At 42.1% G+C, this 13,922-nt stretch overlaps 1 protein-coding gene across 1 annotated transcript in view; it reads left to right on the top strand.

Moving 5' to 3' along the window:
• TEX15 (testis expressed 15, meiosis and synapsis associated) overlaps nt 1-13,922 on the top strand; it is a 75,549-nt gene that overhangs the window by 14,920 nt on the left and 46,707 nt on the right. Inside the window, exon 6 of the mRNA XM_043513044.1 lies at nt 12,323-12,485. Within this exon, the coding sequence (XP_043368979.1) occupies nt 12,323-12,485 (163 nt within the window). The remainder of the gene's footprint in view (nt 1-12,322; nt 12,486-13,922) is intronic.

Genomic DNA, 13,922 nt, shown 5'->3' with positions numbered 1-13,922 from the left:
CAGGTGAACGAGCCTCTGATAGTGCGGCTGATGTGATTAGGCCCTATGATGGTGTCCCCTGAATAGATATGTGGACAGAGTTGGCAACGGGCTTTGTTGCAAGGATAGGTTTCTGGGTTAGTGGTTCTGTTGTGTGGTGTGTGGTTGCTGGTGAGTATTTGCTTCAGGTTGGGGGGGCTGTCTGTAAGCAAGGACTGGCCTGTCTCTCAAGATCTGTGAGAGTGATGGGTCGTCCTTCAGGATAGGTTGTAGATCCTTGATGATGCGTTGGAGAGGTTTTAGTTGGGGGCTGAAGGTGACGGCTAGTGGCGTTCTGTTATTTTCTTTGTTGGGCCTGTCCTGTAGTAGGTGACTTCTGGGGACTCTTCTGGCTCTGTCAATCTGTTTCTTCACTTCAGCAGGTGGGTATTGTAGTTGTAGGAATGCATGATAGAGATCTTGTAGGTGTTTGTCTCTGTCTGAGGGGTTGGAGCAAATGCGGTTATATCGTAGAGCTTGGCTGTAGACAATGGATCGTGTGGTATGATCTGGATGAAAGCTAGAGGCATGTAGGTAGGAATAGCGGTCAGTAGGCTTCTGATATAGGGTGGTGTTTATGTGACCATCGCTTATTAGCACCGTAGTGTCCAGGAAGTGGATCTCTTGTGTGGACAAGTCCAGGCTGAGGTTGAAAATTTGTTGAAATCCTGGTGGAATTCCTCAAGGGCTTCTTTTCCATGGGTCCAGATGATGAAGATGTCATCAATGTAGCGCGAGTAGGGGCATTAGGGGACGAGAGCTGAGGAAGCGTTGTTCTAAGTCAGCCATAAAAATGTTGGCATATTGTGGGGCCATGCGGGTACCCATGGCAGTGCCGCTGATTTGAAGGTATACATTGTCCCCAAATGTGAAATAGTTATGGGTGAGGACAAAGTCACAAAGTTCAGCCACCAGGTTTGCCGTGACATTATCGGGGATACTGTTCCTGACGGCTTGTAGTCCATCTTTGTGTGGAGTGTTGGTGTAGAGGGCTTCTACATCCATAGTGGCCAGGATGGTGTTTTTAGGAAGATCACCAATGGATTGTAGTTTCCTCAGGAAGTCCGTGGTGTCTCGAAGATAGCTGGGAGTGCTGGTAACGTAGGTCCTGAGGAGGGAGTCTACATAGCCAGACAATCCTGCTGTCAGGGTGCCAATGCCTGAGATGATGGGGCGTCCAGGATTTCCGGGTTTATGGATCTTGGGTAGCAGATAGAATACCCCAGGTCGGGGTTCCAGGGGTGTGTCTGTGCGGATTTGTTCTTGTGCTTTTTCAGGGAGTTTCTTGAGCAAATGCTGTAGTTTCTTTTGGTAACTCTCAGTGGGATCAGAGGGTAATGGCTTGTAGAAAGTGGTGTTGGAGAGCTGCCTAGTAGCCTCTTGTTCATACTCCGACCTATTCATGATGACGACAGCACCTCCTTTGTCAGCCTTTTTGATTATGATGTCAGAGTTGTTTCTGAGGCTGTGGATGGCATTGTGTTCTGCATGGCTGAGGTTATGGGGCAAGTGATGCTGCTTTTCCACAATTTCAGCTTGTGCACATCGGCGGAAGCACTCTATGTAGAAGTCCAGGCTGCTGTTTCGACCTTCAGGAGGAGTCCACCCAGAATCCTTCTTTTTGTAGTGTTGGTAGGAAGGTCTCTGTGGGTTAATATGTTGGTCAGAGGTGTGTTGGAAATATTCCTTGAGTCGGAGACGATGAAAATAGGATTCTAGGTCACCACAGAACTGTATCATGTTCATGGGGGTCGAGGAGCAAAAGGAGAGGCCCCGAGATAGGACAGATTCTTCTGCTGGGCTAAGAGTATAGTTGGATAGATTAACAATATTGCTGGGTGGGTTACGGGAACCACTGTTGTGGCCCGTGGAACTCTTTGGAAATCTTAGGTATAGTCTACAGACTCCAGGTTGAAAACCACTCTTCTATGGTAACTACAATCTTTCACAGACCCTTTAAATATAGTCTGTGGACCCTTGGAGGTCTGTGGACCACAGATTGAAAACTACTGCTTTAGATAGTGACTGCATAACTCTTAGTTAAATACTTACAAAAAACTGTTTAAAACATTATTTGGGTTGCAAAGTCAAGTATTCAAAAGTTAGAAAATGCCAGTTTTATGCTCGTCCATCTGTGACATGAAGTGCCTCTGTTTGCACACCCTACACACTATTATAATAATCATTGTACAAAATATGCACTGTGCTGTATCATTTGAAAACTAACAATTCACTGATCATTAATATTCTTGTGTGATGTATGTACACGGCAGATATTAAGAGTTCAGGATAGATGCTAGAATTATGACTGAAATGTTTAAACCAGGCATGCTGGGGGAGTTGGTCAACAGGTCTGTACTAGGCAAAGGAATCTTATTTGATTCACTGATCAGCCTGATTGTCAGGCAAAGATAATGAAGGTCTGTATGTACATGTAAGCAGTAAAGAGGACCATCAAGGCAACAGGAGGAAACTAAGGCATAGCTGGATAGTGCTGTTGTCCAGAAACTGCTGGATGCAATGAAGACTGTGGCACAGCTGGGAAAGCTGTGGGCCAGAACTCCACTGAGAGCAGGGCAGACTGAGTGGTAAGAGAGCTGAGTAAATACCTTCAGGGTGACAGAACTCTTTAGGGCTTGGGTGACCCAGATGATGTGAAGCAACCACTGGCAGAAGTATGGATGTTAAAGGTGATGGAACGATGTCCCTTAATCTGGGTTTAAGATGGTCACTTCAGACATAATTAAACATATTGAGGAGTTGGAGAACAGTGGGTTCTAACTTGCTGCTCCAGGTCAGCCCGTGGTTAACTCTCCTACTCCTTTGTAAGAGGGGAGGTGTGACACTAAATACCCCTGTACCCCACTCTACACACTATTGTAATAATCTTTTTGTACAAAATATGCCTTGTGAGCTATCGTGTGAAAATCAATAATTCACTGAGCATTAATATTCTTGTGTGAGATATGTATGCGGTGGGTATTAAGCATTATAGATATATGCTACAAGTATAGCTGAAGTGTGTTTAAATCAGGTGTGTCGGTGGTGTTGGTAACCAGGTCTGCACTAGACAGCTCAGAGTACTTTGAAAGACAATGAGAATGTAAATGCATATCACGTAAACAGACCCATCTAGCTAATAAGAGAGTGGAGAAAAACCTCTTGCTAACAAGTGGCATGACATCTACATCTACCAGGAGAGAGAAGCTTGGTCTGGTTTTTACTTTTCAAATAATCTGTTGCAAAGGTTTACTGTGGTATCCAAACAGTCGGGCTGAACCTCAAGTGATAAGCAATTGAGTCAAGTGATTGTATACAATATTACTATATTAGAAAAGTGTATAGAGTGAGGGATTTTCTGAAAGCAAATGACACCCTGGTGATTAATATCATTGTGAAATGCATGGTGAACACTATATGAGGAAATGTGTATACTTAATGATACTATGTTTTAAAGTCTGTGTCCAAAGAGGAAGCAACAGGTTCCCTCCTAGAAAGGAGGGAAGGTAGCTATTTTCCTGTCTCCTAGGTAAATTAAGCATGGTAGAATCAAAACAATAGAAGTCTCATTTACATACAGGGGGAAGGGAAGTCCACAGGAAGAAAAGAACAATATGAGGTCATCCTGCCTCTTGAAACAAAATCACTGAACTTTGGAAGATATAAGCAAAGACAGGAGCCATCTTGAGCATCCATCACTGGATAGACATAAGGGAACAGAACTCTTGCAAGCTGAGAAAGATTGGTCCTTCAGCCAAGGAGAGGTTGGCACCATTTCTGATGGCAATTGGCTATTCTGGAATGGGTCTGTCTCAGTTTTTCCTACTGAAGCTGTTTGACTTTGTATAAAATACTTGAATATTCATTGGGCCAGAGAGAGAACCAGTCTCTGGAAACTGAATATAGGTGAGAAAGCATCTTGAACAAAGCCTGTACCTTGTTAGATTAAGCATTTGACTTTTAGTTGCATGTTTTCAATTTAATTGGCTTGTATCTATTTCTAACTTTATCTCTTTTACTTGAATTCACTTAAAATCCTATCTTCTTTTGTAAATATATTTGTTTTACTATTAATCTAAACCAGTGATTTTCAACCTTTTTTTCATTAGTGGACCCCTAAAACATTTCAAATGGCAGTGTGGACCCCTTTGGAAATCTTAGTCTGCAGACCACCAGGGGTCTGTGGACCACAGGTTGAAAACCACTGATCTAAACCACCAGTGCTGTGTTTGGATTGAAGTGAATGTTAACTCCAGTTAATATGGCAAGATGGTGGGTTTTGTCTTTAGAGGAACAAACAAACCTTGTCGTATCTCTGAACTCTCCAAGGGAGAGCTGGACATTACAAAGCACATGGTTTTGGGAAAACTTGGAGCTGGGAATGTGTTCAGGTCACCCTGCAAGTAGTAACCAAGGCTGGTGGAAGCCAGACTGGGGCTGTAGGCAGGCTGCTGAACCAGATCTGTCTAAGAACACAGACACTCAGGGTGTGACCTACATGCTGGCAGGCTGGTTGTGAGCCTTCCAGCTTGGGCGCTACAGCAGCAAAGCATTGTGAGGCTCTCAGGCTTACAGGGTAGGTGGTGACACAACCCCTCTCTAGTCTGGATTGCCCCTCCCCCTCTAACTCTGTGAGACACTGCAACCTAAACTCTGTCCCCTTGTGGATCCGTCCTGTGCACTGAACAAGGAATAATATGTGAATGTGTAATTAAAGATGATAATACTTATGCTCAAAGGGGCAGAATTATGGTTGCACAACTAACTTTCAGCTGCCCGGCTTTGCAACCTGTTCTCCAATTCTTTTTTTTAAAGAAGAAAAAGGTAAAAATAAATTATATTACATGCAACTGTAACAAGAACTTCATGAGCAAAGTTTGAATCTTCAGCACAGACTTCTGCGCCTTGATTGACATGACTTGACTACAATAGCTGGCAGCAGGAGAATGCTGCTATCCTGAAGGGTGCGATGGCTACTAGGGCCATGTGCTGGGTCTGGGACAGGGAAGGTGTCGCAAAGAGCCTGGCCTGGCTCTTTTTCATGTCTCTGCTCCTCGCTCCAGCATCTCACATGGTTCCTAGTGCAATGGGTGTTGATGGGAGGTGATGCTGCTGCTCTGGCATTAGCATAGGCACAGCTGTAGAATGGTTGGGTGTTGTTATTATTTTGGCAGGCTGCCAACAATTTTCTGAGGCTCACAAACAATAGAAGGGAAATGGTGATTTTTTTAACTGTTTATAATTTAACTAAACTTGAACATGGGAAAAGCGAGAGATACATCTCTAACTCCAGGGCATTCCCTGCCAAATTTCTCCACAAGTTAGATATTAAGGGTCCCTTGGTTTTCATTGGGAGTGGATGAAAAGCCTTAGAATATCCACTCAACATTTTCATTTGAAACCAATATAACAGGTCAAATTAAACAACCCCCTACAAAAGAGCGATAGACCTTATTAATTCTGCTATTGAAGCCTGATCTGCCAGTACCTGAAGGGTGGAAAATTCTTCCAGTGGGGGTTACAGTGGTTCCTCTTGCCCCCTCCTCTACTAGCGGCCTGAAGCTAGATGACATAGCCCCAAAAGTGGTGTGGCCAGTTTGAGAATGGGTGAGGCCAGTGTATCCAGGAGGGTTCAAGCACCTTCTGAAACCTAAGGCTGTTCTCCCCCAACAAAACCCCTTGGTATGGTGGTGGTCAATTCCCACTGAGCTGCACCTGCCCTTGCCTGACTGGTTCCAGGTGGTAAATCTCCAGTCTGTGTGATATAGGTGACTGTGACTGGATCTCTCTCATTGTTATATTTTAGGTGTCCTGAACCCATTAGGGAGTGTTCAGGCCACATTGGTCACAGGCCTGGTGTGTAGGGACAAGGCAGTTCTCTTCATACTCTTTGCAAAGCAGCATTGCTTAGCTCAGTAGCAATGGCATAAATATGAGTTTGGCGTCTCCATGTTTCTGAGCCTGTTTCTGGGCTGTGAGTGACACAGCTGCCTACATACTAGATTTTTACCCTGGGTTGCTAGTTTTGTGTCTTGTCTGAATAATAGTTTACTCGGTCTGTATAAAAACCAACAAAAACTAAAAAGATGTTCTTATTATCATTGCATTCTGTGCCTGTTAGGCTGGATTGTTTTTGCTATTTATTGCAGATATGTACAAGAACTTTTCTTCTTTTCCTTGTGAAATTTTAGAGACTTCCCTGGAGTTTTACTGGAACCAAACTGGTGTCTCATACAACTCTGGAGAGTACAAAGGACATATAATTCCTTGTTTATAGGAGCAATAGATGATAATAGATTCCTGATTGCCTATCCACCTTCCCTGCAGCTAGGGGGGATTTGTTTTTCTGAGTTTTCTGTTCTTTTCTTTTGCTGGGAATAAAGCAACTGAATGTTGAGACAAAGGATTATCACAGTCTCACAAGCGAGAAGTTGTATGCTGCCCCAGCCCTAATGGAGGTGACATGTTAATGGCTTAGAACTGGAGTAATAGGAGTTTCTTCACTGTCTCATGTTGGGACAATCAACCCAACTGTGAGGCTCTATTATTATTGTCTTCAGGGGATGGGAAAGACACTGCAGAGACTGCCCATCATGCTGACCAAGATCGTCTCATTGTTTCCTTGTATTCCACCATCAGTCTGCATTCATCTGGTGTGTCTTGTCTTATATTTAGATTGTCAGGTCCTTGGGGCAGGGACTGTCCTTTTTGTTCTGTGTTGTACAGCACCTGGCAGAGTGGGGTCCTGGTCTGTGACTAGGGCTCCTAGGTGCTACGGTAATACACATAATGGTGGTGATGATGACAGATCATTTGCTTATCTAGTTGATGTTGCCTCTGTTACACTCTTCTGTAAGAAGATTTTGGCTACTTAGTACAGTGGTGTTCAATATTTATTATACAGTAGTGCCTAGTGGAAGGCATAGTCCCTGCTGAGAGGCACATACAAACTACATAGACAAAACAAGGGATGGGAGAGGACATGGAGGTACAGAGAGGGGAAGTGACTTGCCCAGGCTCACCCAGCAACTCAGTGGCAGAGCAAATAGTACACAGGTCTCCTGGCTCCCAGTCCAGTGCCCTATCCTGTGGCCCATGTTGTCTCTCCCAAGCAGCTTTTGCCCCCTGCACTCCATTTAAACAGCTCTCAACAAAGTCTCTAACCACGTCTTCCCGGTGAAAGCTCATGCTCTTTTCAACCCCATGGCTACCTTCAACTATGCAGCCTTAGAAATGCTGATGATAGGTTCTGTAACTTTTTAAAACTTCTTATGTTGGTCGTATGTGTATATCAAGTATTGCAGGTGGTTCAGGTAGCGACACCTATAGTTATGGACTTTTTAAGAAAATGTTTTCATAAGGACCTGTCCTACAAGAGGAGACTGGAAGAGCTTGGCTTGTTTAGCCAGGCTGAGAGGGGGCCTGTAAATACGTAATGGTGGAGGGAGGGTGAAGAGCTGTTTAAGCTGAAGGACCGTGTTGGCACAAGAACAAATGGATATCAACTGAACAAACTCAGGCTGGCAGTTAGAAGACAGTTTCTAACCTTCAGAGGGGTGAGGTTCTGGAACAGCCTCCCAACAGGAGTTGTAGGGGGCAAACAACTTAATTAGTTTTAATAGACAGCTGGACAAATTTATGGGGGTGATTATATGACAGGGTTGCCTGGGTGGAGGGAAAGGCTCAGTCACCCTGGGGCTTGTTTCCAGTTTGTCTTATGTTTCTAAAAGCTGATGCCTCAGGGTTTCAGCTGGCCACCTGCAGGAGTCAGGAAGGGATTCCCCTCCCCTCAATGCATCCTGGGTTGTTTTTTATTCATTTCCTCCTTCTGAAGCATCAGGGACGGCCACAGCTGGAGATGGGACATTAGATAGGGAGGGCCAGGGCTCTGAGGTGGCGCCAAGCATTCTCTTGCTCAGGTGCTTGGCTGGCTGGTTCTTGGTCACATGCTTAGGGTCTAACTGATCACCCTCTATGCGGTCGAGATGGAATATTCCCCAAGGTCAGATTGGCAGTGACCTTGGGGGTTTTTGTGGTGCTCTGCGGTGTGTGGGTCAGGTCACTTGCCAGGATTATCTGGGTGTTTCTCACTCTTTTTCCTCCCACTGCAGGGGCCTCAGTCTCTGGTACACCTCAGTCCCTTAAAATCTCTGCCTATGACACATAATAGTCTAGTCTTTTGTGCGGCTGTAATACTTTGGTCTAATTTTGGTAGCTGGGTTTAGTGTACGGGTGCTGGGTGGTGTTGGTGGCCTGTGATATACAGGAGGTCCGACAAGAGGATCTGGTGGTCCTTTCTTGCCTTAAACTCAATTACTCTAAATTTAACCTCCCTTCAGATCCCTGTAGCATATAAATTACTGAATTTTCAGACTTGAAAACTTTCTCCTCTCCAGATCCTAGTAAAATGCATAGCATAGCCTACTTCTGAAGTTTATTAATAATATTATTTACAAAAATTTCCTTCCACAACGCAGTGACCATTGATTGTATTCTGTTGTGTCTACTCAGCACACCATCACAATAACTCAACCACACCAATATGTTAATAGTATCTCTAACACACTTTCCACAAGAACTGACAATTGCTGCAGCATACAACCTAAACTCCAACCTCTTAATTTAGCTACATAATGCATTGTGAATATATGTATGATGCATGTACGGATTTCAGTATTTGCAGACAGTTTTGTTTACTGCTCAATAGATAAGTTTTTTCTACATAATGTGGTCAAATTCAGATTTATATTTGGTTGGACAACTGTATAATGAAGATATTTATATTTTAAAATTGAAGAATAGTGCTCATCTTTTAAATAAATTGTTTCCTTTCCACCTGTCCCCTCGCCCTTAAATTTTCAGGCATTTTCAGCTTAATGGATTTGAGATCAGGGTGGAACAGTTTAAATCAAGGTGATTTAATCACTGATTTAAATCATGCTGAGGCATTGTAAAATCAATTTAGAAAATTTGTGCTATTGTAGCTTCAGATTCAAATGTAATGAATTATTGTTTTTGAAATATCATATTTGGTAGGACATCTTATGAGAATTTCACAAAAGTGCTGTAGGCAAAATACAAAATATGGCAAATTGAGGCCCTGATCCTGCAAACACTTAAGCAGGTATATAACTTTACATACATGAATAGTCCATTAATTTAAATGGGATGACTTGTGTGCTTAACATCAGGGTCTATTGTTGTATTTTTATTAACATAAGAACATAAAAAGAATGGCCCTACTGGGTCAGACCAAAGGTCCATCTAGCCCAGTATTCTGTCTTCCAACAGTGGCCAGTGCCTGATGCCCCAGAGGGAATGAACAGAACAGGTAATCATCATGTGATCCATCCCCTGTCACCCATTCCCAGCTTCTGGGAAACAGAGGTTAGGGACACCATCCCTGCCCATCCTGACTAATAGCCATTGATGGACCTATCCTCCATGAATTTATATAGTTCTTTTTTGAACCCTGTTATGGTCTTGGCCTTCACAACATCCTCTGGCAAGGAGATCCACAGGTTGACTGTGCGTTGTGTGAAGAAATACTTCCTTTTATTTGTCTTAAACCTGCTGCCTATTAATTTTATTTGGTAACCCCTAATCCTTGTGTTATGAGAAGTAGTAAACAACACTTCTTTATCTATTTTCTCTACACCAGTCATGATTGTATAGACTTCTATCATATCCCCCCTTAGCCATCTCTTTTCCAAGCTGAAAAGTCCCAGTCTTATTCATCTCTCCTCATACGGAAGCTGTTCCATAGCCCTCATCATTTGTGTTGCTCTTTTCTGAACCTTTTCCAATTCCAATATATCTTTTTTGAAATGGGGCAACCACATCTGCACACAGTATTCAAGATGTGGGCGTACCATGGATTTATATAGAAACAACATGATATTTTCTGTCCTATTATCTATCCCTTTCTTAATTATTCCCAGCATTCTGTTTGCTTTTTTGACGGCCACTGCATATTGAGTGGATGATTTCAGAGAACTATCCAAGATGACTCCAAGATCTCTTTCTTGAGTGGTAACAGCTAATTTAGACCCCATCATTGTATAAGCATAGTTGGGATTATGCTTTCCAATGTGCAATACTTTGCATTTAACAACATTAAATTTCATCTGCCATTTTGTTGCCCAGTCACCCCGTTTTGAGAGATCCTTTTCTAGCTCTTCGCAGTCTGCCTGGGTCTTAACTATCTTTAGTAATTTTATATCATCTGCAAATTTTGCACCTCACTGTTTACCCCTTTTCACAAATCATTTATGAATATGTTGAATAGGACTGGTCCCAGAACAGACCCCTGAGGGACACCACTATTTACCTCCCTCCATTCTGAAAACTGACCATTGATACATACCCTTTGTTTCCAATCTTTTAACCATTTACCAATCCATGAGAGCACCTTCCCTCTTATTCCATGACAGCTTACTTTGCGTAAGAGCCTTTGGTGAGGGACCTTGTCAAAGGCTTTCTGAAAATCTAAGTACATTATATCCACTGGATCCCCTTGGTCCACATGCTTGGTCTTGGTCTAACATCTTTCATCTTAATGAAACAAAATCCTTGTCATTTCAAACACAATTGCTTCAGTGTTAACAACATGTAAATAACTTCTTTGTTTAGACCTTCAAGATATTAACAAAGTTAACAGGAACTTTTTTATACACAAAGACCAATATGTGTTTAAAAATTGGAGCTTAAAGTTAAGCACCTACAGGTGGGATTTTCAAAAGCACTGGTGTACTATAGGAACACAAGCCATGGCTTCAAACCTGATAGAAGAGTATAGCCCGGTCAAAGCTTTTTTGATGTGTAGAAGTTCAGTACATTGGAAAGTGTTGTTGGTTGAAAATGTAACACAGGCTATTGACTCATCAGTTTTGTATGTAAATTTGTGGCAATCTCACAATAAGGATGTTATTGAGGAGCTGGGTTTCTCATTTTCAATATAGATGAACATTTTAAGTGTGAGAATGACTAAACAATAACTGTGAAACTGATTCTACCAATTGGGAAACTAATTAAAGAAACAAGTGCAAAAGATCCACTTTAGTGATCTGAGACTAGAAAGTGGGAAGAAAGAACAGGCAACACGGAAATAAAATAAATCTAGTTTAAACGTGATTTAATTTTTTAAAAATCTTGTTTTTAATCCACTCTGAGATAAACATTTTTAGAAGAGATTGTGCAGGGATTATAGTACTATAATATAAAATGACTCAACATAGTTAAGTCCAAAGCAGACTGTGAAGGGCTACAAAGGGATCTCACAAAACTGGGTGGCTGGGCAAGAAAATGGCAGATGAAATTCAATGTTGATAAAAACAAAGTAATGAACATTGGAAAACATAATCCCAACTATATATAGAAAATGATGGGGTCTAAATTAGCTGTTACCACTTAAGAAAGAGATGTTGGAGCCACTGTGGATAGTTCTCTGAAAACATACACTCAATGTGCAGTGGCAGTCAAAAACGCTAACAATATTAGGAACCATTAGGAAAGGAATAGATAATACAGAAAATATAATGAATCTGTATAAATCCATGGTACGCCCACACCTTGAATACTGCCTGCAGTTCTGGTCGCTCTATTTCAAAAAAATTATATTAGAATTCCAAAAGGTACAATGAAGGGCAACAAAAATGATTAGGCGTATGGAACAGTTATCATAGGAGGAGAGATTAACAAGACTGGGGTATTTCATCTTGGAAAGAAGATGACTAAGAGGGGATCTGATATAGGTCTATAAAATTTTGCCTGGTGGGTAGAAAGTGAATAAGGAAATTTTATTTATTCCTTCATAGAATGCAAAAATGAGGGGTCACCTAATGAAATTAATAGGCAGAAGGTTTAAAACACGCAAAAGGAAGTACTTCTTCACACAATACACAGTTAACCTTTGGAACTCATTGCCAGGGGATGTTGTTAAAGCTAAGACTATAACAGGGTTAAAAAAAGAACTAGATATGTTCATGGAGCATAGGTCCAGCAATGGCTGTTAACCATGATGGTCAGGAATGTAGCCCCATGCTCTTAGTGTCCTGTTTGCCAGAAGCTGGGAATGGACAAAAGGGGATAGATGACTCAATGATTGCCTGTTCTGTTCATTTCCTCTGAAGCATTTGGCATTGGCCACTGTTGGAAGATAGGATACTGGTCTAGATAGACCACTGATGTGACCCACTAGGGCCATTCCCACGTTCTGTAATAAAATGCCATAGTTCATGCAATTGTAGCTGTTGGTAAAACAAACCACTTACCTTTTGTGACGACCTTCTTCTTTCAATTTCAGGTTTACTTCTATGAATACAATATACACTCAAAACCAGTGGATAAGCCTAGGCAATGCCTCCCATATGCAGTAGTAACAGTAAGATTTATTGGTCAGAAGGTGGAAACAGACCCTCTTATCTCATCTGTGAGGTTTCTGTCTAAAGGATTTCCTAAGTATTCTGGTAAGATTCATTTAGCTACATGTAGTAACTGTAGGATGTTAAAAGGGATAAGTGCATTGAGGAGCTAATTCTCTAAACAGCTTTATGTTATCATTGTTCTCCCTCTACAATGGATATCTCACCCGCTAATGTCAAAATTATGCTTTGCAGTACTCCATGCTACCATTTCAAAATGGAACAATATATTCCTCCCAGTTCCAGCTACTGATGGCAGCAAGTATGCAGAGGAGAAGGGAGTACTTCCCTTCAGGTTCCGGGAGTGCTGCTGCATGTGTTATCCAGGGCAGTTGCCTAATTCTGAGAGAAGTGCTCAGCCTTACTATTCCACTGTTCCTCCAAAAGACAGGCCAGGATTTTGCCTTCAGACTTAAGTGTTGATTGATGGAGGAAATCTATTCCAAGAGCTTTAACTACAAATAAGTTAACTTGTTTTTTATTGCTTTTGTCATAGCAAATATCAAATATTGATTTATTGTCTTTATAAGAGAAGATGATGCTTATTCTTTAACAGCTTGGATAGAAGTTAGAGATAGACTTCTAAGAGTTAAAAATTCAAGTTGCTGTTCAATAAATGGAAGTGTCATCAAATATTTAATGCTAAATATCCAAAATATGTAAAAGAACTTAAAGTTAAGTGAAATGGCACTTGCTGTAAAGAATGGAGGAAGCTGAGGTGAAAACTGTTTCTGAAATTTGGAGGTTAATGTAAAAATGTTTTCAAAAGTATGTTTCCCCTGGGGGATTCTCCTGTGCCTGTCATGTATTTTGGCTGATTTCCTTTATGATTCTCTGCTGAGATACTTTTGTGTTACTGCTCCTGCCTTAGTCATGATTATCTTTCACTTGGATCTTAGACCCTGGGCTCTGGAATTACTGTGGAAAATAACCAAAATGAAAAAGAAAAGAAGCCATTTGAGATGTCTTTCCTTCCATGGGTTGATGTTACCAGGGGCTAGATTAGGTGCATAACTGCCACTCACAAAGCTCCCACTCAACTACCTGAACCCTGGTAGGCACCTAAACTCGCTTGGCATCTTAATTTTCATAGTGAAAATCCCCTAAATGCCTGTGTTTTCAGCCTTTGTGTGCACACTGCCACCCCAGGCCAGGCCTCTGAATGCTGAAGGGCCAGAGTGATGTGAGAACCTAACTCATCTGTGGAGCCCGATCCAGTAAGTGTACTCAGACCTTGCCTACTGGAGTGGGAAGCCCCTACAGAGAAGCTTACACTAAACATCAGGAGAAGAGGAGGATCACTTTCCTCATAATTCATAGCCCAGTGGGTAGGTATTCACCTGAGATGTAGGAGACCCCCACGCCCCCATTTAAGTCCCCAGCTGCACATGTGGAGAGACTGAGGGAGTGCCACATCAAAATACCCCATAACCCAGTGGTTAGAGCACTCCCCTGTCAGGTTTGCAGATTCTTGTTCAAATC

The sequence above is a fragment of the Dermochelys coriacea genome, chromosome 4 (assembly GCF_009764565.3).
Source record: "Dermochelys coriacea isolate rDerCor1 chromosome 4, rDerCor1.pri.v4, whole genome shotgun sequence".
NCBI classification, from domain to species: domain Eukaryota; kingdom Metazoa; phylum Chordata; order Testudines; family Dermochelyidae; genus Dermochelys; species Dermochelys coriacea.
The sequence above is the reverse complement of the archived record's forward strand: the minus strand, read 5'-3'. Positions and strand labels throughout refer to the sequence as shown.